The following is a 27,045-nucleotide window of genomic DNA, read 5'->3' as shown; positions in this document are numbered from 1 at the left end:
AGCCCTTTCACGCCCACGACTGTCTACACAATTCGGAAGGGTGACTATGTCTTTTTTAAGCTTGTGCCGAAATACCTCAGAGCGCTCTAGCCGTTCAAAGTTTTTAATCTGTGCGCTTACTTTCGAACCTGCAGCTTCCGAGAGGAGGATGCCATCTGCCTCTCCTCTCCCTCTTCCAGTCTCGGGCATGGCGTGAGTCGATTCAGCGTTCACCACAGTTTGCCTGTTCACCTGCCGAAGGCTTTTTCTTGCGTCATGGCGAATACAGCTTTAAAGTTGGGAAGTCAAAATTAAGACGCGATCGGTTAGAGTGTGGTCAACTTAAACGGTACCTGTGTGATGAACATTCATTATGGGCGCATCGAAAAGCGCTGCTTCAAAGGCTAGTCAGAAGCCCGATTTCTTCGGGTCGATCAACGAGCGACCAGTGGACGATATTTCTCTGGATTTGTTCTACAAACCTCACACGATTACTCTTCTAACGGTGTCAATCATTGTACTTCTATACTTCGCCTTTACACGGTGAGTTTTTCCTGCGTTTTTGCTTCTTTAGGAAGCGCAGGCTTGCTGGCGTCAAGCATGCGCTTAGCGTACAACGTGATCACGAATGTGCGCCTTTTCCAGCGACGGTGAAAGCTTGCAGATGTTTCGGATGCGTATCTCGGTGTACCTGTCGCAGTCGTAAGATCGTGCCCTCCAAAGCGGCCCAGAGCAACGATCTGTTGGAGCTCGTCTACAACCTGTGCGCCTCCCGCACTGCGGTTCAGCTTGTTGCTGGTGCAACTGATAGCTGTTGGCTGGATTAGCCGCTATTACTTCGCCCAGTGGTATTGAGAGTTGTGGTGCGGAATTTTACTACCCTTTGCAGCACGAACGTAGTACGTGAAGGCTGGGTTCACATTTTGCGCTGCGGAGCGCGCGTTTGACGGAGCGCCCTCGTTATCTCGGATAAATCTGAAAGGTGTGCGTTTATCTTTTGGCTGCCGACATACTCGTATCATTCGATCGTCACTGGCCTTGCCACAGTGTGGGCCGATGTCGTATAATTAGGTCAAACGTTGATTTTGCAACCTTACTGAACGAAAAAAGAAACCGCCAGGAGTACAACTACCTAATGCATCTGGCAAAGCTAAAAATAAAGGGGCTAGATTTCCTGCAACGTGAAACGTGCAGTTGTTCAAATGAAAACGGATTATCAATGCTGAGTATATTCACTGGAATGCAGTCTCTTTTTTATTTGTTTACCTCATTGTTGGAGGGTGGTATAGCGTTTTACAGCTTAGCAGGGCTTAGCCTGCGATTTCTTGCAGTATATCTGGTGTACCATTTCAGTGTGACACCTACTTGCCCACTTCATTTATCTGCCTAACTACGCAACTTCTCAACCTATTGTACCAGTCTCAGATGCAACCCTTGGAGAGAATTAGTTGCATTGAATTTGTACAGTTTCACGGTTGCTGGAGAAAGTGCATTTCGGACCATGGATGTGCTTTGAGAAATGACATGAGTGATTTGCACCCCTCTGGCAGCACATAGCTCAGTGTGAGCTTAAAAAAAAAGAGAAATAAAGGGAAAAAATGGCATTCCTTATCTTAAATGCCTGCCATAAAAAAGAAATGGTGATGAATTATGCCTGCATACAGTAGTACACAAGATGGCTTGCAATTTTTAATGTGATGCATGTTGACTGTGTTCATTTGTGACAGTTTCATGCATGACGTGTATGTGCTGCACATATGTGACATTGTAATTCAGGAAACTGCATGATGGACATGACAATGTAAGAATCTTTTCAGAATTTGTTTAAGGCTGTGCCATTTATGACTCTGAAGGAGTGCTGTCCTATCCTGCTTGCTGTACAGTGCTAGTTTTCATACCAGTTAAGTACTGTCAGTGTTATTCAGATTCCAATCCAATCTCCATTATTTAGCTCCACCTCTCGAAACTGTGAAACTATGTGAGGTGTTCAGGGTCACTGAAAACTTGTAAAGCGCTACCCAGAGTCAATTCCAGATCGCATAGGTGGCACTAGTGTCTGCCAGTCTGCGAACATCGCCCATGGAAGATTTAATAAGCTCTTATGTGCAGGTAGCCCCAATATTGAAGGAACACATTACTGGCATTCAACCAGTAATTATTTTAAAAGTATGGACAGAAAGCATACTTTCTCCTTTGTTCTAAACACTAGTTTTCCTCTGGGCGGATATTGTCCATGAGACATATCATATCTGGCATCAAACTCGTGCTGACAGTAGCCAAGCGCCTCATCCACTGAGCTACTGTTAGCAGCTGTCATGGGAGACTGCCAAACTTTAATTTGTGCTTTCACAACTGGCATGGTTACGAAGCTCTGGCCATGGTGTCCTTTGCGAAGAAGCTGTCCTTTTTTGCTTGCTTGTGGTGTGTCTCCGTGACGGGACATTTGGGGCGTTGAAAAGGGTGCGAATTTCTTCTCATAGGGCATCCTAAATAAATGAAGTCTGTACCCCCCTGCTTTAATGCCCTGCGGGGCGATGCAGGTAACTAATAAAAATAAATAAATCCTCCCGCCTGGTGTCAATTGTGGCTTGGGTCATACTCGGGCATTCTAAGATAACTTGAACAACTATATTTTCTGTGTATTATATTCTCATTGAATCATATTCTCATTGAATCATCTACTTCTTAGTTGCGGTTAAGCAGCCTACAGTCTTCCTGCGCATGGCCAGCAAAAGTGTGCAAGTGTTGATTACCCATGGCATGTTTCCCTATTTTTTACATGCCATTAGTGCCGTGGAAACTTATAAAAAAAAGCACAGTTTAAACCTACACTGACATATGGATGGCATGCATTATTTTGCCCTCATGTATTTCTTTTCACTCATGCTCTTTTTTTTTAAGCACGTCAAACCTACTTGCCCAGACATTTGCACTTGCAAACAGAACTTGCACTCAGATTCACTTGTTTTTTTGCATTTTTTTTAAGAGTATGTTTGGCATATAGTGAGAGAGAGAAAGGTACTGTAGGCAGAGAGGTGAAGCTGATATAGAAGTCATTTTCTACGTCCTTTGCAATGGGTTTCTACTCAGATTGTGAAACTTTATCAGAATGGGCCTATATTCACAAAGGAAAGAAAATTCTGACTGATGTCTTGAGGCATTGCAGAGTCTTGCTATTCAGTGCTGTCATAATATGACGAACGGCAGGCATGCCTGCAGCTTTTGCCTTTATACACTTGCTTCAGTGCCAGCAGAGCGGCAATTGCGCCAATCTTTCATCTTGGCCACTACGAAGTTTATCCGGCTGACCTGCCGTGGTGGGCCTAAAATAGGTGCACTTATTGGCACCGCAGCCTGAGAGAGACCATTGCTGCAGCTCCGCTTTCATAAAACTTCACATTTATTTTTTGTTCACTCACTGTTGATATTGCTTTGATGCACTCACTATGCAGCTACACATTTTCACATATAGAGTGAGTGTAGTTTTACGCATCTCTAGTTCTGTAACATGGAGTTATTTGCATGATGTAAAATAACAACACTTATTTCCTTTTCCACTTTTCTTTATTTGTTGCAGTGAATTAAGACAGTCTGCTGTAACTATTCTTGACATGAAGTATTGTTTTGCTTTAAGCACATAACTCGTGAAGCAAAAAGGAGTGTTAAATTTTCTGAGCACTTTTTTAAACTAGTCTCTCAGTTCGCATATCAGTGCTTTTGATGGTAAACAATTTTACCTTTATTTGTGTTTTATTTACTAATTTTCTCCTACCTATGAGGAAAAAAAAGGGAAGTGAATATAGCAGATTTTTTAAAAGTGAGATTGCTACTCACAGTTGGTGAGCAGCATCATGTAGATGCATAAGAGTTGTTACTAGGCATTTCTGCGTGGTGTAGCAAATTTTAAAATTTTGTTGTGCGATCTTCGTGATTGAGCGCTATTCTTGCCTTTTTGCATGCTTTCCAGAGATGACGCAAACTTGGAGCAGAACATGTGGAGCGGCATCTGCTGTGTGGCATTCTTTTTTCTCATTATCAGCGTCCTGGCCTTCCCCAATGGTAGGTGCTGCACTTGTGGAAAATTGTGGTTGATTCGAATCATCTGATTGTGCGTCAGCGTTAAAATAAGCTGGTGCACCTTCACAGTGATTCATACTACTTATTTATGCCTTGAAAATGACAACACTTCTTATAATCTGTGCTAGTTTGTTTGTTTGTTTATTTATTCATTCATTCATTCATTCATTCATTCATTCATTCATTCATTCATTCATTCATTCATTCATTCATTCATTCAGATACCTGCTGCATGCCCTTATAGGCATAATCGTGTGTGTGTGTGTGTGTGGGGGGGGGGGAGCAAGTGCGGAGGAGGAGGAAGAAAGAGGGAAGGTAGGAAAGAAAGGGCATTAGAGCGCAGATAACATCTCAGAGTCAGTTGTGCTTTGGTAACAAGAAGATCAGTAGCATACACTCATTTACCTACATTATATGCATCTTTCAGTCACACAATCACATTGTAGCTCAGCAGCCAAAGTGTAATAAAATTTAGAGCAAAGAGTACGAAATTTTCTCATATTTTGTCTACAAGATGAAGAAGGCTGAGAGGAAATTTCCTCTGGCAACCAGGTCCACTCGTATCGTCCTCAGGGGAAAGCTGTACTGAAGACGTTCACTGAATTGCGAGTCACCGGTGAATCAGGTTGCGTATACAAGCGTTACGACCATGAATATTGAATAATATGGCAAAGCCACAAGATAACTTAGTAAGTTTCAAAGAGCCGGCAGAAAGCATTCATGCAGGTTCGCTATTGCCATTTGTTGGTGTTCAAAGAAGCTAGGTTTGCCAGTGGCTCACTGGTGGGTCATGCTGTGGCCAAAAAAATTTAAGGGTGGCCCACTGGTGAGCCACAATGCATGCCTCATCATAGAGTTTCTTAGAAGAAAAAAAAATGAAAATTGGGTTTTGAGGAAAGGAAATGGTGCAGTATCTGTCTCAGATCATGGTGGACACCGAAACTGCTCCTAAGGGAAGGGATAAAGGAGGGAGTGAAAGAAGAAAGGAAGGAAGAGGTGTGGTAGGAATAATTTTGACCACCTGCGATTTTTAACATGCATTATGGCAATTTTGCATTTCGCCTCCATTGAAACACTGCCGCGGTGGGGCCGGGTTCGAACCGGGAAATCCGGCTTAGTGGCCGAGCGCCCTAACCATTGAGCCACTGCAGCGGGTGTTTCTTAGAAGTTAAATTGTCATTTCATACTGGTGTCATGAGAAATTAGGATTGTATGCCTGCTTTCACTTCACAGCCGACCTTTTAAGTACAGTGCCTTTGGTGCAGTTAGTGGTGGAGCAGTTTACTGGAATCTTTACCAGATAAGCAGTAAGCATCATGGTGCATTTAGCTTGCAGTTTTTCACACCAGTGACTGCCAAAGGTGTCAACAGTCCAGTAACTTTTTGCACTTGTTTGCGGTGCTGTGTGGTAGATTTGTTAAATGTGGTTTTAACTTGTTTTATGTAGCAGTAATGAGCTTCAATTTTTCTAAAGATACAGAACTTATAAGCTTCAGGGAAGTGTGCATTGATTTTACTGAAATAATTGATCTTCCACTTTATGTTCTATCTTTCAGGCCCCTTCACTCGACCGCATCCAGCTGTGTGGCGGATAGTTTTTGGTGAGCTGCCTTGCTGTTATCTTTCACTTTCATCTCCTGTGGTACCTGCTATAGCGTGTCAGCTTATAGTTAATGCATATTTGTTTTGCCGTCAAAGGTTGGGTGAATATGTAGTAGCTGCTTCTATGTAAAGTTGTGAAAAAGCATGTTTGAGTTTAGAGCTTGATTACTTTTATAGAGTGGAGGTACATTCTTTGTTAAGCATTGCGATGCATGAAAAACACCACTCATCGTCATCATTATTGACTTTTTTGCTGTTTCTAAACATGCTCTGCAAGGGTGCCTATAAATAAAGGGGTTAATTATTTGTCTTGTACTGGTAACTGGATAGGCCAACTTTGCCTCTGAATGTAGGGATGCTTTTGGGAGGGAGGGTCAAGTTTGGATGTGGTAGTTGCACCACAGCGATTGAAGCACAGGCTTTATCGTACAAGAAGCATCCACCTGCCTTGGGCATGTTTCTTTGGAACCTAGCACTAGGAACAAAAGCTGGCAGTAGCAGTCGCATTGCTAAACAAGTGATCAAATATTTTGAGCAAGGCACTGGTCGATACAAAGGCGAGGATGAAGGTTCGGTTTTTATTGTATTTTGATGCACCTTCCAATGCACAAAGGCCATTGGACCATTGTTACTGCCATCGCTGTACTATCATTGCTACCATTGAAATCGCCACTGCATTCACACGTAAAGCTAACAAATGCAGAACACTTTGCTCTTTCTTCATCTTTCTTCATTCCTTCGATGAAAGCTCTCCACAGCTCTGGGTGGCATTGAAAAGGGAGCAGCTGCAATAGGAATCACACTTTTAAGGAGGCCTGAGTCACACTTGTTGAACAAGGAGAAAATGGATGCGGCATGATGACATGCAAGCATTGGGAGTGTGTCGTGATAGTCCTGCACCTGCAATTTTCAGTGTGTGTTCAGTGCTGAGAGGAGACAAAAAAGCCTCTGAGATAAATGGCATCTAGATGAAAAGCATCTTGAAACCTATTTATTTTGTGGAGACGTAAAATTTTAATTTTTTTCCTTTGAAGTGGTAAGACATTCGTAAACGTGGATTGCAAAATGAACCTGCTTGTGCCTGGTAAATAACATGTAATGGAATTTCTTCGCGGTATAGTTTTGCTTTCAGCTTCAGCAACCGAACAATGGCTGTGATGTTGTAAGTAGGTCTGAGGTCATGTGAAGCATGCAAGAACTGCAGTTTAATCTCTGGTTTATTGTTTTAATTTTCTCCAACTCATGTCAGCTTGCACCAGGAGGGAAAATGGCAGTGAGGTAACAAACAACTATTTTATTGCAGTCCTTGTATGCCTCGCATGACCTCAACTGTACAGCTCGCATCACAATGACTGTCGGCTGCTGAAATTAAAAACGAAAATACATTAGAGAACATATTGAATTGTAACGTTTTTACCAGACATTAGCAAAATTCATATTATGACCTATGTTTACTGATGTTTTAGTGACAATTCCAAAAATACGCTGTAAATTTGGTGCCTTCAACCTGGCTACCGTGGTGGGCCAGTGACTCGGTTTGGACAATAACACCAATAATAATAACACTCCAGAATAATCATAATAATAATAATAATGATAATAATCACCAATAATAGTAATAATAAGAAATGTTGAACCCACTGCTCATAATTGATGCATTATAACTCAAACTTTTTCAAATCGCATTTCCAGAGCTCTCTTGTCACTTACAAAAAGCTCACACATGTTTTGCGATCTCCATCTTGCTTGCTTTGTTTTTCTTTCTGCAGTTTGAGCGACACACTGCGTTCTGCACCCATTTGTATTGCTTTTGTGGATGGGTGGATTGGCTTGCATAGCATTGTGGTGAGGTTACGGTGCTCTGTCCAGAGTGCAGCAGTTATAATTTTGTTTGTGACTCTTGCAGGCCTGAGCGTACTCTACCTAATGGGCCTGCTGTTCCTGCTCTTTCAAAACTATTCCACAATCAAGAGTGTAATGTACTGGTTCTACCCGAAACTACGGAACTTCTCGATAGATCTAGAAAAGGTGAGGACCACTTGGAATTATACTGTACACAAGTTATTCTTTGCGAGCTCACTAGTTCATGAATTCATCTAAGGTCGTATACCTTGGGAATATTTTGCTAGCACTAAATTTGGCAACATAGGAAGCAGCATGAATCAGCACTAGATCATGTCCCAGAAGTATTGTCTGTGTCAATTGAAGCACAAACACAGACATTTGAAATGGGAACATCAAAATGAGAAGAACTGAGAGGGAGTTACTGGAGCTCTTGATTTTCCTTTTTATGGCATGAAATCCATTGCATAGAAGTGTTAATGAACACTGCTTCTACTGTTTTTCTGCAAGCTAAAAGTTTTGTACTCTTCCATTCGTTTTCCATTTATTCTGTTCAAGTTTCATTGGATGCTGATGGGACATAATAGGAGAAATAAAAGGAAAACATTCTAATCGCTTTTTGAAAAAGAGGACAGAATTGCACATTCTCAGGCAGCATCTTTTTTTCCTTTTTTGTTTTGCAATAGCTGGCACTGTTCATGCAGTGAATACAGAATCTGACTTGCAAAAGCTGTCAAGACGATGGCTTTTGGGCTTCATTGCTGGGTTGCAGAAATATTGCGGTGATGGGAGGGAGTTCGGCATACAGAAGCAACGGTACAGAAAGTGAACAAGCAGAAACTTGGCCAGCAGGTTGGGAAAATTGCCATTTAGACTGCTCTGTTAGACTGCTTTGTTTCAGGCTGTACCAGTAAGTTGTGAGTAGCTGGGACAACCGTTTTAATAAAAACAACAGCGCATTCTTCTCGGGGAGGGAACCCACCTATGGGGACTGGTCAAATTTTCCACTTCCAATTTCAGATAGTAACAAAGTGACCAAACAGATATTTTGCGGCTTCAGCCCGGAGTTTTGATATATTGAGGCATTGACGTTTTGCTCAAATTATTCTCAGTAGCAATATTTCGCGAGTTGAAAGTTCACAAATAAACCGAAAATGAGGTCTTTTCAAAAATTAAGTTGTTTACAGTAGCTAGAGCTGAAATGTGTTTCTGCTCTTTATTTTTTCTTTCAAAGACATATATTGCTCTAAGGGTGTGGAAATTATACCTACAAGTTGTCTGGTAGGGGTTGCTTGAAAAACATGAGTGCTCATGCTTGACAGGCATCAGAAATCTGTTATCGTAATTAGATGTTTAGTGTTTAATTACAGACAGTGCAGTTATGATAGAATTAATATTAGAAAATTAGGTCTCTGTTTAAGTCAGTGAAATTTTATGATACGCAAGCAGCAGGTTGGAAGGAAAAAATACCATGGGGCAATGCTGGTGATTATTGGATTGCTTCTACCAGAAGTAATTTTCGTTCATTTTTTTTTTGTTCTTGTTGAAACAGAACGCTACCTGAATGCCACATTGGCACCATGTATTTCTGCAACCCCAACCATGCATCCAGCTTCAAGGAGAGGCTGAAGGACTTCAAAGAAAATTGCTAAGAAAGCAGTGGAAGACATCTTTTGTAAAGCTCGCTATGCTGTCCAGTGTGTCTGAGAGCAATGTAGCATATGTCAAGATGAAATGTATTTCATCCTGGAATTAAGAACAGTGTGCGAAAGACGAGGGCGATGAGAAACGCAGAAATGGCAGGGCCAGCATTGATACTGTCGTTTCTGTGCCATTCCTGTCCTTTTGCTTCTTGACTGCCAGCGTTTCTGTGTTTCATGTCTTTGTCTTTTTTGCACTGCTTTTAATTTCTATGATGCTGATTTACCAGTGAGCACACACCAAGATTTTATTGAAGTTTCATGTTTATATTAAGCACCCATTTTAGTGAGTCAGTGTCAGCGGAATTATAATGAGATTCTTACCATCCTTATAATGAAGGTATTGGGAAGCTCCTTATGGGATCATGGTACATGCGCTTATATTGAAGCATGATTGACGTCTTACCAGCGTGTGGTTCCATCCATAAAACTGCGCAGTTTGCTGTACTGCTGTATTGGCAGCACATTTTGCAAGTACTTCAAATCTCCTTTGAGCAGTAGTGCAAGGTCATTGATTGATTGGCTATCTTTATCTGTGCCCAGGAGTATGGAGTCAACTGCTCAGACATCCATCTGGAGAAGTTGTGGGCTCACATGGATGTGTTTGCCTTTGGCCACTTCTTTGGCTGGGCCATGAAAGCCATGTTGGTCCGTCACTATGGTATCTGCTGGGCGATCAGTGTCACCTGGGAAATCACTGAGGCAAGTTCGGCAAGCCTGTTTTTTGTTGTGTTTTTCCATTATTAGGAATCTCTTTTTTTTTATGGCAAGGTGAATGCAGAATGATTGCAAGTGTACTATGCGTCTGTGTGGGAGAAATTTCACGCTGCACCTTACTTGTGGGCCCTCTTGGCTTGTAATCTCTGAGCAGAAAAATCTGTGCCGGTCTTGGTTGCAAATTTAGGTAGTTGATTGTCAACTGCTTGTTGTGTACTTTTCAGATATTGCATTGCTTTAAACATCCTTATAGAACTAGCTGCCCACTGCAGTTGCTTAGCTGCTGTATCATTACATACTGAGTACGAGTGTGCAGGTGTGATGCCAGTTGAGGGAGTTGCTTGGTGGAAATGGAACACAGAAAAGTGTGTAGTGGAGGAATCTCGAAAATTCCGTAGCTGCCGATTAGAGTGTAACTCACTGTTCACTGTTTGCATCACAGGATGCGAATTCTCTATATAATGAAGTTTCAATCTTAAGCAGTTGGTTCTTATGCGGAAATTTTGTGACACTGATGTTCAGAGCACATCTGTGTGCCTCACCTGTGGCAGTTAGTTTATGTCTATTATGTTTGCTCAAGTGCTCATTCTTACTCCTTACAGCTGGCCTGTTCCAATAATTATACCTGGCTTCATAGTCTTATTAGTGTGAAGCTAAACTCTAATTAACTGTTTTCTTTTTTTAATTGATTTAATGCTCATCTCAAGGTTGGAAATGTGAAATTGAAGTAATTTTGCCTTAACCATGTTAATTTGGAAGACAGGCTTAATTGGTTAACATGCGTTCGAACGAATTAGTCACACGAGCATACAGTCGAGCTGTGTCCTGCTCTGCCATTGGATGTGGTCACTGCCTGCAACATAGTTCCTTTTGAGCTAATGCCATTAGAATGGTAGTAGCATATAAAAGAAAGCTTTTAGCTCAGACTGCTCAGTCTTAGTGCACGGAAAGTAAACATTTGTTTTTATAAGTGACTGAATGAGCTGATCTGGATAATGTTCTTTGCATTTCAAAACAAAACAGTTCTTCTTATGGCTTTCAAAAGCAAAATTTTGATTTTTATCTGCAATTTCGATTTTGCATCTGTGCAGCTTCGATGCAAGAGCAGATGTCAAAATTTTGTAGTCTATACAGAATCAAATTTGTAGTGTTGGTTTTGCCTCCTCTGTCAGTTTTATTCACCTTAGCAGGCAAAGTTGGTTTAAGTTGAACTTTTTGTTGTGTGATTAATTCTTTTAATTCTCGGAATGCCTGCAGCTAGTAATGCAGTGAGTCTACATTTGTGTTATGTTAGAGCTCAGTTTTGTCTGCTTTAAACACTAATACATACAAAATATTACTAAAACATTGATGATTTTGTTGTGCCACTCAAGAATAATAAAAATTAAGTTTTGAAATGTCTGAATTTTTTTATTTTGATAGTGCTTTATGGACACACTTGGAACCTAAATGAAAAGATTTTGTTCATTGCTCACTTGATAATAACTCTTGTTGAAGGCATTTCGTTCATTGCGTGCAGCGGAATTCTAGCTCCAATCGGTGGTTGACTGCACACTTGCCACTTAGCTGTTTTTCATTTCTGTGTTCTCATTTTGTCTTCCTTGTCATGAAGGAGCAGGGAGGAAAGTGAAAAAAAATTGTTCTGTTTCTGACCAACAGATGGCGTTTGCTCACTTGCTGCCCAACTTCAAGGAGTGCTGGTGGGATGCCATAGTGTTGGACGTGCTCTTGTGCAATGGTCTGGGTATTTGGTTCGGCATGTGGATCTGCGAGAAACTCGAGATGCGCACCTACAAGTGGGAAAGCATCAAGTGAGTCTCCTGCTGCTCCAGTTCGTCTTGCCCTGCTGCATGCCGCAGTGCCTTTGTGGCTTAGGCACTTTACATCACTTGTGAATCTCGTCCCAGTTTGCTTAGGAGAAATATCACTTGTTAACTGCTTTTGCCTTTTGGGTTCTGTGGCAGCTTCACTTCTGTTTTGCCTTGGAAACTGCACGCCACACACAGCGCAGCATGGATAGTGTATGAAATGACAGCCTTAGCTCAGCTTTTGCATAGCTGAATGACGAAACACATGCCACAGGTGCATATGTGACATGTTACTGCAGCAGTAATTGTGCTAGTGTAGTCATGCGACAGCATCAGGACGTTATGGTGTAGCAACTAAGATTATGGAGAGCAGTTTTTTTTTAATTGAATGATCTGGTATATATTTGTGCAATCTGAGTAAGGCAAAAAGGAATTGATGTTTCTTTTTCGTCATTTCACTGTGTTCACTGAGATTATCCATCAGTTTCAAAAAACTGCCAGAAACTAACTGGAACGATGTTCTGATATTTTGCCGTACTGTAATGCCAAGTTGTAAACTGTTGTGGAGTTGTGCTTTAATGGCAGTACACTCTGCTTTCTTATTGCTACTAGTTTTCGGGCAGGTGCATTTAGATTATAGTGCCTTTGGTGACAGCTGTGCTTGTGCAACTAAAGTTGTATGTATAAAGGTGGAGGTAACAACTGAAGGGAAATAATTTTATTTCTTCAAATTTTCTCACTTGTTTGTTTTTGTTTTTACTGTTTCCTACGAGTAATAACTTTTAAGGGGAGATGCAGGTCTTGCAATGATCAAAAAATGTTAAAAATTTCGATTTTGCAAGAACAGCATATTCGGGATCAACACACTCTAAAGTTCATACCTAAAAAGCTTTAAAATCTAAATTCGACCTCCAACTACTAAAATATCTATATATTTCTAGATGGCAGGCCTTTGGCTGCAGGCGCATTTCAATCGAAACCAAAAAATCTATAATGAAAGGGTGTTAAGGACCCATAAGAATTTAACAAATTGAGCTTTAGTTATTTTCTTGCAATATGGGAACTAACTGTGGCATACTGAAACTAAATATAATTTTTGAAACAGGAAGAAGAAACACATATACGCAACTAATTTCATTCTGATATCTTTAATAATAAAAATGTTCATTTCAAGACCCACGTCTCCCCTTAACCGTACCGCATGTATTCTGTGAAGACGGGGAGGGGGGGTGGGGGGTGGAGAGTGCATGGGAGGCATGCTTTATTGTGTTTACTTTGTAGCTTCAGCTAATATTGTTTCCATCTCAAGCACCTCAGTGGACAAATTCATTTTACTAAAGTAAAATTACCTAGCAAAACAGAATTCAGACTTTTGCACTGCAAAATTGTTCTAGAACTGATGTGGAGTGTTGCTTTCATGTCTTGTCTGCAGGGATATCCAGACAACAACTGGGAAGATACGGAGGGCCCTACTCCAGTTCACACCAGCCAGGTCTGTTCCCAGTATTGTCTTTATTGCGTGCTCACCGGCATCTCTTCCAAACAGGAGAGCATTGGCGCACAAATCAATTAAGGGGAGAAGCTGTATTAGAAAAAAAATTTTTGCTAATGAAGTCACAATAACGAAATCTTCAAGAAACATGTATTTTTGTATGCAGATTGCAAATATGTGATTAAATTTTATGTAAAACAAGTCCTTGCGCACTTATATCAGATAGTTACGCAACTTTTTGCTGAGAGCTTTCAATAAATTTTGCTGCAGGATACTTGCTAGAACACATGCCATTGACTTATCTTGACATCAAGCTATGCAATAACGGCAAAATTATTATCTGGCCTATCATAGAAGTTGAGCTACAGTGTTTTGAATTTACCACTTCACAAACGGGAAGAAAAACTTGTATTCATGATGATTTAAAAATCCTATAGCTCACGTTCTACAACAGGCAGGATGATAATTTGACCCTTATTGCATAGCTTGATGTCAAGAGAAACCACTGGCATGCAATCTAACAAGTTCTCAACAGCAGATTTTCCTTCAAACTCTCGCCAAAAAGTTGCATAACATGTTGCATAAGTGCACAAGGACTTGTTGGACATAAAATTAATTAGATATTTGGAATCAGCATACAAAAATACATGTTCCCTGAAGATTTCATAATTGTGACTGTATTAATAAAATTTACTTCTGAGACCCGCTATCCCCCTTAGGGAGAAGGAGGACGATGCTGCTGTTCTTGTTAACTCATTTTTCTGGTCGCTGAGCTAAGCTGCAGCTGTCATGGTCAGTAAAGCAGCTGAATGGGCTAGTTGGTGTTGCATCTTGGTGAAAAAACAGCGCACAAGCAGACACAGACAGAAAGAAGGGGACAAGCGCTGAACTAGCAACTGAGGTTTTATTGAGAAGCATGGCGAAATATATACAGCACAGCATACAGCATTCAAAAAACATATAAACAGCACATAAAAGGCGGATAAGAAGCCAGCATCCAGAATCATCGCTTAACGTTGCATATCCAAGAATTCCATCTCTTTTGTTGAAAGAAGGATAGACGGGGTGCTGACACATGAGTCCTCCGCTTTTGCTATCGCCCTAGCCTCGATAATTTCCCTTGTTATTGTGCACTTGTTTCGTGCCAGGATTTTGCAGCCGTGAAGGTCGGGTATGCAGGCAGGTTTATGATTGCAACGGTGACAGTGCTTAGCCAGAAAACCTGATGAAGCAATGGATCTTACATTGTTGTTATGCTCCAGTAATCTTTCGTTAAGACACCGACCGGTCTGGCCGATGTATCTGCTTCCACACGGTAACTTAATTTCATAAACAACACCCTGATCACATGCAACAAAAGGATTCTGGTGGTTGATTTTGCATCCAGGACGAGGCTTTTTCATTGGATTTGTCGCTTTACACAGTTTTATTAGTTTTTCTGGGGCAGAAAACACAACCTTAACATCGGCCTTCTTCGCTATTTTCTTAAGGTTGTGCGAGATCTTATGCATATAAGGGATGACCACAACTTTTTGTTTATCATCTCTTTGTCCCTTTTGTTGATTGCATCCCGTCTGCCCTTCCGCTTTTTTCTCTTTTAGAACACCTTCCGCCACTGACACTAGCAATTCACTGGGGTAGCCAGCCGCACCTAGACGGGCAGTTTGTTTCAGTAGGCTTTCCTCAACTGTGTGAAAGCACGACTTGTTTAATGCATTACGAAAGCAAAGCTTAGCTATACCCCTTTTCACCAATTTCGAGTGTGCCGAATCGTACGTAAATATCGGCTTTTTTCCCCTAGGATCATAAATCCAACAGGCATGGTTGTTCGTAAACGACTTTCTGATTATAATAGAAAGGACAGACCGACCTCTTGACGAAACACTCGGGAGCATTCTAAGAATATTCGAGGAGTGTTTAAACCCCCTAACTTTGACCAATGAACTGCCTCTGGATGAAAGCATCCGTTTCTTGGACTTAAGCCTCCGGTTTACGAACAACCATGCCTGTTGGATTTATGATCCTAGGGGAAAAAAGCCGATACTTACGTACGATTCGGCACACTCGAAATTGGTGAAAAGGGGTATAGCTAAGCTTTGCTTTCGTAATGCATTAAACAAGTCGTGTTTTCACACAGTTGAGGAAAGCCTACTGAAACAAACTGCCCGTCTAGGTGCGGCTGGCTACCCCAGTGAATTGCTAGTGTCAGTGGCGGAAGGTGTTCTAAAAGAGAAAAAAGCGGAAGGGCAGACGGGATGCAATCAACAAAAGGGACAAAGAGATGATAAACAAAAAGTTGTGGTCATCCCTTATATGCATAAGATCTCGCACAACCTTAAGAAAATAGCGAAGAAGGCCGATGTTAAGGTTGTGTTTTCTGCCCCAGAAAAACTAATAAAACTGTGTAAAGCGACAAATCCAATGAAAAAGCCTCGTCCTGGATGCAAAATCAACCACCAGAATCCTTTTGTTGCATGTGATCAGGGTGTTGTTTATGAAATTAAGTTACCGTGTGGAAGCAGATACATCGGCCAGACCGGTCGGTGTCTTAACGAAAGATTACTGGAGCATAACAACAATGTAAGATCCATTGCTTCATCAGGTTTTCTGGCTAAGCACTGTCACCGTTGCAATCATAAACCTGCCTGCATACCCGACCTTCACGGCTGCAAAATCCTGGCACGAAACAAGTGCACAATAACAAGGGAAATTATCGAGGCTAGGGCGATAGCAAAAGCGGAGGACTCATGTGTCAGCACCCCGTCTATCCTTCTTTCAACAAAAGAGATGGAATTCTTGGATATGCAACGTTAAGCGATGATTCTGGATGCTGGCTTCTTATCCGCCTTTTATGTGCTGTTTATATGTTTTTTGAATGCTGTATGCTGTGCTGTATATATTTCGCCATGCTTCTCAATAAAACCTCAGTTGCTAGTTCAGCGCTTGTCCCCTTCTTTCTGTCTGTGTCTGCTTGTGCGCTGTTTTTTCACCAAGCTGTCATGGATAGGGCTAAAAGTGGTAAGCATTGGTCGGCAGTGACCATCTTGTTAGCGTGCCCCCATTTTTGTAAACACTTACCTGCTCAACTGGAGTGAATAGCTTGGAGTTATCGGTTGTTTCTTAGCTCGTGAGGTGTTGGAATAGTAGCAGGCTTTGTCACTGTCTAAAATGTAGTGTTTCATTTTCTTCAATTCGCGCCGCATACTTGCACAGTGCATAGTGCAAGCCCAGCTGATGCATCAGTGCAAGCAGAGGTGTCGATACCCAAGGAACTGCTGAACTTGTACAAAGCTCTGTGCATGCTGAAGTGGTGCGGTGGCATCACGGCTATTCCCTTGAACATGGCTGTGCACTCTTCAAACTGTGCAGCTGGACTCATGTGCGGTGGATGGACCCAACGTGCACCTATATGAGGTTCCTGGCCGTGACAGAGCTAGTCATTTTCTGGCAGGTGCGTAAACTTCCACTTTACCAGTGTTGATGTGCACCTGCCATGTGTTTGCTGTATGACTTCCTAAGTAGCAGTGCTAAATAACGTGCAAGAAAGGTTTAAATTTTGCAAAGGTGGGAGGACTTAAGATAGCAGTGGGCAGAAAGCAGGGAAACCGCTTTATAAATCCATAATGCGGAAATTGTAAAAAAAAAAAAAAGTTCTAAATATGGTTTTATGTTGTTTGTACAAATGAGGTTTCTTTGCCCGACGTTTCTGTACTGAGGACTGGTTCACTGGCTGATGCTTCCTGTTATACCACTAATGTTTTCGTTGTTATCCCTTGGCAGGTGACCGAATTAAATACGTTCTTTCTGAAGCACATATTCGAGGTACCCCCGGACCACCCACTAAGTGTGGCCAGGCTGATGCTCATTGGCATCATTGTAGCACCTACACTCAGGTAATGCATAGTTTGCATTTTGTTTTAGAATGAACCTTTAAAGGGCCCTGGAAAGGGGCTCTCAATAAAGTTGTGATACGTCTGGGATGTTAAAAGACGCCGCTTCATATTTATCCCCCAGCAAGAATTGTTTTAATGCGTTTTGTGGAAGCTGAGTTATATGCAGACAAAATTTGAACTTCCACGTCTTCGCACCTTTCTCTCTCCTCTCGCACGCTAAAACGGCAGCGCTCCCCCGCCGGCCCCATCCACTCAACTGCTCCGTTACCTCCGCCGGCTGCGGCACGCGCAGAGTGGCCGCGGTAGCTCGTGACGTCTGAAAGAATTTGCGGCTGTGAACCAATGATAACCCCTGACTGCTGACGTCACTTGCACGACGAGACGTCGTATGCCAGGTCTCGCGCGAAAGCCCGGCACTGCGCGTCGCCGCGAGGTTCGAAAGCGGGAATTTTTAAAAATGTATTGTAAATCTCCCGCTCGCTTTTGAGGTGTCGTACGCAGCATGGACGCTCGGTGGCCTGCACTCTACATAGTGAAAGCATTTTAAAGCCAAGCTCAAACACCCCTTTCTGTGCCCCTTTAACCTTGCTGTCTGCAGGCTTTGAGCATTGATTTTTAACTAAGCTAGCATGCATGTTTGCTCAAAAAAATTTTCTGTCAAAAAAAAAATTTTTACTGACCTCCCTTTTCATAAGTTTTATGGGATAGGTTAAATGTAAGCAGCTCTGAAAACTGTAGTGCGTAGTCTCTCTTTCTGGGGTATTCATAGCTGTCAGTTTTAAATATGCCATTAAGAAATGGTTTTCGTCTCGGGATGATTTTAAATGTGCCATTGTTCACTTTGAGTGTAACACTAGTATCTTCGCCCTTGGATGCTTATGTTGGGCGTCTCCATGTTCATGCAGTTTGAACTGCACACGGGCCGTGTAGAAGGAGGGTTTTGTCAAAGTTAGCACACTGCACTTGATGACATTCAATAAAAACTTTTTTTCATGCTCAGTGTTTGATGTGCTTGCAGGCAATACTACAGCTATGTGACGGACACGAGGTGTCGACGGGTGGGCACCCAGTGCTGGGTGTTTGGGTGAGTGGCTGCCAATCACAACACTGCTCTCAACTTGAGTTACTTTGCGCATGTTTTTGAACCAGTGCATGCTCACACCTAAGTGTCTTAAAACCATTGCTCTTCCTGGCAGGGAAGGAGCAGTCACTTTGTTAATTTTTTTTGGTTTCTCCTTTCTCCTTGTTTGTTTGTCCGATGTTTTTCACTTGAGGCACTGGGAAATGTGGCAGGAAATTTGCTAGAAATTCGAGACTTCATGAAAGTAGGAGATACCAAAGAGACTGCAAGATTTTATTTTCCCTCTCGTAATCTTTTTTTTTTCCTTTCAGGGCAATTATGCTGACTGAGGCCATAATATGCATAAAATTTGGACTGGAACTTTTTGCACAGACACAGATTGTGAACATTCTCCTTTGGGTGCTGCTTCAGGTAAGCAAGCCATCTGATTTTAAAGCTCTTGCTGCATGCGGAAGAGACAGTGTGTGCCTATCTAGGCCTTTTTAAATACTATTCTGAACAAGTTTCGCAGTCATGTTAGTTTTGCAGATACGAAAACATCTGTGCACTTCATTGTGGCAGGCTACTAGTGACATCCCGAAGCTCAAAAATATCAGAACTTGTTTTGGTCTTACTGAGGAAATTGCGCTAAGTGGTACAGAACAACGTGAATACAGACAAGACGCAGACAGACAGTGTTCACGTCGTTGTGTACCACTTAGTGCGATTTCCTCAGTATGAAACACCAACTAGTGCCCGTTCTTTCCTTGTTTTGGTCAACAGATTTTCTCGAGAGACAATTGTATTCTTTTTCTGACCTAGTAGGATTCTGTTTCTGTAAATGGCTGCATCAGTAGTTCTCATCCAACAGATTTTGTGCAGGGATCGTTGGTCTTGCATTCACCAGAAATGCGCTGTTTGTTTTATGCTTAATCAGGTTTCAGAGAAGTGTAAAAAACTAAAGTAAAATTATTACTGTTTACCTATGCAGTAATCATCTGTATGTAGCTCAGTGCCATGCAGTACATTGCATGCTATTGAGCTATGTGCTTCGCATCAACTTGTGTAGAAGGAGGAGAGAAAAAAAATAGAAGGAGATGCAGGATGGTTAACCAAGTGTGACGTCTGGTTGTTTACCGTACGTGTGGGGAGGTAGATGCAGGGAGCAAAAGATTAGAAAAGTCGAGCATATCCCGATTGTGGGTGACCAGTGAAGAATGGTAGAAAAAAAAAGAAAGGAACAGTTGTGCATTATATAGGGGAACATTGGCCTAATGGCTGTTCAGTTTGTTCCTTATGATATCACACGTGGAGGTTCGTTGATAAACTGATAAAATTAATTCCAAAACTCTGTGCCACCTTTGACGGCGTTTTTCAGAAAGTATCAGGCATACACCATGCCTTAGCCAGTATACAGATTGATGTATGTGATGCAGACATCTGAGGTGGTCACCTGGTGTAGAAGAAAATGAGGCTAAAGGAGAAAGGAGATGCAAACAGTATATTGCACGAACTGTTTAAGCGGCACTGCTGAATCGGTATAGCCTTTGTGGTTGTTTGGTGTGGTGGAGCACATCACTATCATTTTGAAAAAAGAAAAAAATTGTGCCGTGAAAAAACAGCGTAATAGTTATGCATAATATATTGGAGCAAAGCGGTGAAAACACTTTCATTTCTCTCTCTCTTGCTGTCATAGCAGCAGGCTGCTGTGTTGTAGAAAACTCTCATACTATTCTTAAAGCTCTGTTTTTCAAGATTTATTCCAGGCCGCATCTTTGGAATGATATGTGGACTCTTAAATTTCAGGCGCCTCTCATAGCCTGAGCCGCTTTGGGACGTAAAACCCCCATAAACCAAACCATAAACCATCTTAAATTTCATGAGATAGCCAGAACAAATGGGCTAATTTCTACCAGCAAATATTGCATGACCGTGTCCACAGGGTGCACTTCACATAACTGTCATTTGTTATAACTATAACTGTCACAGTAATTATGTTGATGTAACAAGATCTCTAAGTGCATATTCTAGCAAATTAGGCAGGCGCAAAATGAAGCATAGCGAATTTGACATGCAGACTGTATTTGTCTTACAGCAAAAGTTGTTTATGGGATCTACTTTTCTCAAATGCTAGGCCATTTGCAAAGACAACAAAAATTAATTCCAACCACAGCGGTGGTCTAGTGGTTTGAGCATCCACCTCGCATGCGGGAGGTGTGGGGTTCGATGCCCTGTGCCACCAGGTACCCACTGTTGATACATTGGGCACAACCTTTTCCCTGGTCTCATATTTGGTATTAGTAGGGTGAAATGCTTGGGAAATGGGTCTTTGACTCCATTGTGAGTAGATGAAAACACCTTGTGTCATGAAAATTCGTCATTGTCATCAAAACTCAATTGCACACAAAAAGTAGGTTATTTTCCATTTGGAACTAGAAAAAAAATCTTGGGAAATTAGCCAAGTCATGAAACTGCAGCACAGTTCTGGATGTTACCGACACTGCATTGAAAATGCTTCACTCAGATGCGTTAATGGACCTGCAAAGGAACCTTCACAAACCTCTGAAAGTTAGCTTCTCTGTAAGCAAAAACCCCTTTATGACGGTGGCTCGGCTCACCCTATGGGTAGAAGATGGGTGCAGGACTGGTGATTTCTACCATAAGCCTTTGCCTGCACACAGCAGGAGAACAGCAGCATGCCACAGCTGTGCCTCATTCCCCTGTCATGCCTGCAGTGCACGCGGTAGCAGTGCTTCCGAGAGCTGCTTCATGCTTATGCCAAGGCATAAGCATAAGAGACAGGCAACATTATTCAACTTAAGGATTTTTCAGTGCTGCAGCAAAACTTCTGGTCGTAAAACACACGCCATGCTGCCATTGTGAAAGTGTTGGCTTTCTTGCATCATGACTGCATGCGCAGTGAAGTCTGCTTGTTGTTGCTGCATGTGAGAGCCTAGCCCCGTGTATTGCAAAGTGGACACCAAATGCTACTTCTTGAGGCCGAGAATAAGAGTCAAGGAACGGAAAAAGCAATAATAAAAATCTTTTTAGGTAAAAACGTGTCCTGAGGTAAGGCTTGGGCAGGACGTGTACTAATGTGCAGACATGACTGTCAATGGTCACTGGACATACATCTGTCAGGGGAGTACTTTAAAATGCTGCTCACGGTTTCTTTTGATAAAAATTTTTTTCCTACATAAATGTTGTATGCAGGACTAAAAATTTGTTTAGTTTTTTTGAGCATTGTATACCCATTGTTAATTTCCGACACGCATGTGCACGGTTGTACGGAATGTGTTGTGATGATTAAAAAATACAACATGTTTGTGACAAGGGAAACAAATAGGCACTTGAGGGACCGTGCAGTAGCTTATCTTTTTCTGTAGCAGCGGGTAACATGAGAAGCCATCAAAGCATGACTATATTGGTCTGTACTAATATGTTGAAGCATGTGCTGTCAGACTCACTATTTTGAGAAATATTACTTAACGGCACTGCAAGCTAAAATTAAAAAAAAAAACTAAAAGCGTCAGTTATGATATGAATAGTTCTGAATTTGTCTGAAACAAAGAAATCACTGCTGGGCATAGCACATTGAGAAGAAGCTGTGCATTTGCTAAGTGCACAATTATGTTCATTGTGTCTGAAAGGGTTTGAGTGATACCACGGATGCCAAAGGTAAGAAGGCTCAATCAGAGGCGACAGATATGGTTGAGGTGACAAACTTGAAAAATTTGCAGGGACAATGTGACTGTGACTGGTATAAGACACTGGTAATTGAAGGTCATAGGGAGACACTTTTGTTGTGGGCCCACATTCTAACTTTGATCCCCCTGGGTGATTGATCTGTGGAAGTGCCACTCCTGGAACACTCGGTCATTGTTTTGAACACATAAAAGGAATTTGGACACTCCACAGTTGCATAGCAGCTGCACTAAAAGGCAGGGATTGTACACTTTTGTCTTTCTTCTAAATGAACAGGAATATATTTCGAGGCATAGCTTCTTATTGGGATGATGTGTGTGGTTTTATTGGGGATGTGTTTTGTTTTTGGAGTGTTTTATGATTCAAATGCACAAAAAGACAATTTATGCAGTTGCAGTGGGATTCAGGCTTCCTGTAGCCAGGGATCAGTCCCTCGGGGATCGAAGTTAAAATATGGTCCCTGCTGCGGACTCGGCTTGAATGATGATAGGATGGATGGCGTGCTCCAGAAGTTAGGTAAAACTGAAATGTAACTGAAGCAGCTTTGTTGCTCAGGTAGGCAAGTGTTCAGCATAATAGGCAGATGGGTGACTTGGTATTTATTCGTGATTGCATTGACAGTGCACTGTACAAAAAGCGCTGCCTCTACATTTTCTTTCCTCCTGCCTTTGCCTTTTGCGTGCTGTGAATGTCATCATGAGCAAATGTGTTGTTTGTGCGCGTCTATTGATGCAACTCTTTTAAGAAATTCATGCCACAGTTGTGGCAACACCTGCTAGCTCATAATTCTGTACCTTGCTGGATTTTGTTTCATAGCAATACCGTATGAAAGACTCACTTCTGCCTTCAGCTGTACTGGGAAGTGCTTTTAAAAATATGCCTTGTGTGGACAACAGTATGATATCACCAGTATCATGGTTGGTGGTGTGAACTCTCTCATTAAGTAAAGGGGTGGGAATTTGAGATACACCCGTTACTGTTGCTTCTTTGTTGCGGAGAAAGACAAAAGGTCTGACAATATTCTTTTTTTCTTGTTATTTGCAGTTCGTTATGAGTGTGTCCTGTGTCTACGGATGTGTTCTTTACGCAAAGTACCGAGGAAAGGTAAGCCACAAGAACTTTTGCAAATTAATGGCATCATGTGCCTGCGTGCGAGTGACTTTTCAGTTTTTCAGTGCCGTTGTACCAGAATGTGCAAGGGTTGGTCACATAAGTGACTAGCCTTCGTTCATGGTATAGTGGGTGAGTCACATTACAGTACTTACGGCAAAGTTAGCCTTTTGAAGTTTCTGAATCAGGCACCAAACCGTCCCGACTACAGCAGAATCAGTCTGGTTGCTGATTAAGATCTTGGTCCTTGATGACTGATTGCAAAGTACAGGAAATATATTCACAGCTGCTGCACCATGCTGTTAGGAGTCTTAGGTTTTTTGGGGTTGTAACTTTGCAATTTCGGCTGCTGGCAATCTTTCCTTCGAGCTGTTTGTTGCTATGGGACTCCGAAGTAGCTTCCTAAATGGGTATTTCATGTCTGTTGGGGTCAAACAGCTTTAGTTTACTTCTTTTGTTGGCTGCACAACTTTGTGTGAATCTCACAAAAATGGTGAGAAGGCTGAGACGCCTTCCTTTCATTGCTGTAGGTAATTTCTGCTGTCAGGGGAACAGTATCAAGGATCCACTGCACACAGGGGTTATTGCTTAGTGCTTGTATCATCTTGTACTGTGGACGGTACATGACAGGCCACGAGCAAGGGAGCAAAGACGGGCGGGTTCATTCACCGGCCGCTTATTTGAAAGTGGTGCAGGATGTGGTTCCCTCACATTTAAAAGTGTATTGCTTATGTCACATACACCGCCGATGTGTGGTTCATGCTGCGCTACATAAGGTACAGTGCTCAGTGCAGGCATGCCCTTCAGTAGTTTGTTTTTTGTCACCATTTTTTTTTTCACGCATTGTTTCAGAATGGAATTCTCTGCTTCGATGTTGCATTGGTATTGTTAACAGCAAAATGTATTCATTGTCATTGTAAATTGCTTTACTAATTATCTGGTCTTTTTTATAACCGTACCCCCACTGTTAATGGTAGACATGGTGCTGGGGTGTAAAATATAATTATAATAGCCAATTACAGACGCGGTACACTGAGCACAATATGCTGGCGACCACAGAGTGAGTGGCAGTGCGAGCTTTTGTATGCCTGCAGAGAAAATGGTGGGAGATAATGGATACAGAGGAATGGCAGGGACATTAACTGTATGAAGCCTGGTTTGCTAGGAGAGGGAGAGAAGAGGAAAGATGTGCACACAGGCAAACTATGTGTGCAGTGCGCAGTCTTTTATACCTGTAAAGCTCAAAATTGGAGTAGAAGTTGTTCATCTTTGTGTGTACCATTGAATGACGGGGCCATGGCCCCAGGATATGCATCATGGAGAGTGTGCTTGGGCATCCAGCCAACTGTAAGCAGTCTGCAGGGCTTTGTATCGGATGTTGAAGTGAGGATAGGTGCAGAGGGAAGGGGCTCGGCTGTTAAGGTGACAAGCCAACAAATGCCTCTCAACTTATTTCTGCAGCATTGTTTATGAATGGTGGACAGGTGGATAGGATCTTCATTGCAGGCTTGGATGATAGTGATCGTGCGTACCAATGTGAGTCTGCCGTATATTCATCATCATCATGAGACCTTGCTCTCGCAAATTTCATAAACTTGTCCATTCATCTGGCTCTCTGCCTTATCTTGGAATTCGCTCTGTTACCCTAAGTGACCATCGGGGTGTGTTCGTTGGTGCAGTAAAAACTGTCTCAAAGTGGTTTTATGTTTGGCTAGTGTGAACGCTGTTGCTGAAGGTGGCACCTCCCCCCCCCCCCCTTTTTTTCGCCCAGTACCATGATGGCGAAGAGGTTACAGTAGTCGATGCGTGGGCGCAGCCTGACAGCGGTGACAGTTGCAAGGCTGCTGCTGCACCCGAAGCGGGTGATGGTGTCGTGAAACCAGCCCTGTCGTCGAACGACCACGCCGTGCAGAGGCGGAAACCAAAATTGGCGAACGGATCCCTGTAGGACTACCACTGAGGCCCATGCCAAGCTGACTTTCTTGGCATTCGTCGTTTTCTAACCAAAGACAACGCAGCCGATGGACACCGTCAAAATTCCAGATCAACAACAACAAAAAAGCGCTTTGTTGAACAAACTGCTCAACTCAACCCAGGGGACTGTGCTTGTGGCTGCTGACTAGGACTGTGACTGTTGTCTTTTTCTCTTTTTTTTTCCCTAATGTGGCAGACGTGTATAGCTGTAGGGTGAAGCAATGCCTGTGTGTGCGTATACGCACAGTTTGGTCTTAAATGAAGATGCTGCCTCGTCTGATTGGCAACCGTGAAGAGAGCAACAAAGGGAAAGCTGGAGTGTCTTTCAGGAGGAGGAGGTGCAGCAGCATGCTAGTGTAAAGCTTTAAGTGAAATGAACCTTTAAGAGTGTCTTTTTTTTCTCTCAGATTTGTTTCATTCATTTCTCTTGTTCTTGTTGCCATTGTTTTTGATGCTGTTGTTGTTGCTACTACTTTGCAGCTGACACATATGGGAGAGTGCAAACATCCACTGTCTTCATTCTCCTCAAGGCTGCCGTAGGTAACAGCTAGTGTTGAAGTGAACAGATGTGCTACTCTATGCCGTGAGAAAAGCCAGAACTGATTAGTAACGTTTTGTGAGCCTGTCTGCATGTGGCTGTGTAAGAGCACTCAAAGCATTAGTATTCTATGGATAAGTTCCTTTGAGAATGGGGAATGCAGATATGGGAACATTCCGCTTCTAATACTAGCCATGTTTTTTTTTTTTTTTGAAGCAAAAATCATCAAGTCCATTGCATTAAGAAACTCCTTCGCATTATGGAACTTCCTTATATTGGTACAGTATGTTATCTCCTTGTAAGCGTTCTTCGAGACAAAGAATGCAGATATGTTTTCCAGATCTGCAATTTAACAAACCTTTATATTGAAACTATTCAACTAAGCTGGTTTCTGGGTTGTGTGGTCATGTTAACAGCAAGAATTTGGGCAAATCATAGAAAGGTGGTAATGCTCTAAACAGACGTGCAGGAGGCAGCTAGATTTCTGTGCAAAATGGCCACATCTATCAGGTTACATTCATTTCTTTGTTCATGAAACCTGCGTCATAAACCAAATTTGTGCTTCAAGTACATCTTGTGCCATCAGCAGTGGGCATTGTGCGTTCGAGTAAAAAATGAAAGGCCACAGCTTGCAAACAGGAGTTCTGTCTGCTCTGCCCCAAGCATTAGCATAAAAAATGGTGCAGTGACATCAAAGTCACAAGCAGCTGTTTGTACAGAAAATGCAAGTAGATCATTTGGGAACAGTTCTCTGTTTGAAGGCAGTAAGGAAGTTTTTTTATTCAGTTTGCGTGAATTTCATGGCATTTTAGAACGGAATTTAATTTTTGCAAACAGGTTTCTGCAAAATTGCCAAGCTCTTTTCATTAATTTCTGACTAAAACATGCTTAGCGAGCAGTTGTGTGTATCGCATAAAGCAACGATGAATGCACCAGGAGCCAGATGTTTGCCGAGTGTCTGAATTATCTATTTTCAGCTTTTATGCAGCAATGCATAGAATTAGTTTGTCACCATACTGGCTTTTATGCATCCGCTGAAGCTGCCTTTGTGGCTCATTCCAGCACTGTGTTTGCTGTGGCTTGCATAATTGGCAACGAAGTCGCGTGGCTTTCATGGATGACTTAGCTCGTAGCTGGTTACTGCATCCACTTTTGTTGAGTGTGTCCTTGTGATTTAAGCACATATATGTCATAACAAGAGAAAAAAAGATAACGAACAAAAAAATGTGTGCCATTTCATGTCCTGTCCTGTGCCCTTTCATCTCATTACGAACTTGGCATTCATGTGAGATTGTGTATATTTGCAGAGCGTTGCTTAGGGAACTCTGATGGTGCTTAGTACATTGTCAACGGCCCGCGTGCGCATGTCTTTCAGTCTTTCCCCACAAGAAGTGAATAATAGTGCCACAGACTGTGTAGAGTTTAGTCGGAATGTGACCGTGCTACTTGTGCTCACTTACATGTTTCTTTTCTCACTATGAGCATGAAAAAGAAAAAAAAAGTGCAGATGTGCTTCGTGGAGGCACAAATAAAAAGTTATTTATCGGC

At 42.1% G+C, this 27,045-nt stretch overlaps 1 protein-coding gene across 1 annotated transcript; it reads left to right on the top strand.

The window, feature by feature from the left end:
• The first annotated feature begins 164 nt into the window (after window positions 1-164).
• On the top strand, window positions 165-27,045 carry Pss (phosphatidylserine synthase 1 homolog l(3)77CDf). Its single transcript, XM_077661809.1, has 13 exons — window positions 165-522; window positions 3,947-4,038; window positions 5,613-5,657; window positions 7,565-7,686; window positions 9,744-9,902; window positions 11,577-11,728; window positions 13,158-13,217; window positions 16,587-16,668; window positions 16,998-17,110; window positions 18,129-18,194; window positions 18,503-18,602; window positions 22,920-22,979; window positions 24,757-27,045. Exons 1-13 carry the CDS (start codon window positions 353-355, stop codon window positions 24,931-24,933), a joined length of 1,398 nt encoding a protein of 465 aa, XP_077517935.1. The 5' UTR covers window positions 165-352; the 3' UTR covers window positions 24,934-27,045.

The sequence above is a fragment of the Amblyomma americanum genome, chromosome 4 (genome assembly GCF_052857255.1).
Source record: "Amblyomma americanum isolate KBUSLIRL-KWMA chromosome 4, ASM5285725v1, whole genome shotgun sequence".
Taxonomy (NCBI): domain Eukaryota; kingdom Metazoa; phylum Arthropoda; class Arachnida; order Ixodida; family Ixodidae; genus Amblyomma; species Amblyomma americanum.
Note: the sequence above shows the minus strand (reverse complement) of the source record. Positions and strands in the feature narration are given on the sequence as shown.

Coding starts and splice junctions, on each gene's coding strand:
- Pss (XM_077661809.1), top strand. CDS start 353: ATGGGCGCATCGAAAAGCGCTGCTTCAAAGGCTAGTCAGAAGCCCGAT. Junction 4,039..5,612: donor CGTCCTGGCCTTCCCCAATG/GTAGGTGCTGCA, acceptor TCTATCTTTCAG/GCCCCTTCACTCGACCGCAT. Junction 5,658..7,564: donor TGTGTGGCGGATAGTTTTTG/GTGAGCTGCCTT, acceptor TGACTCTTGCAG/GCCTGAGCGTACTCTACCTA.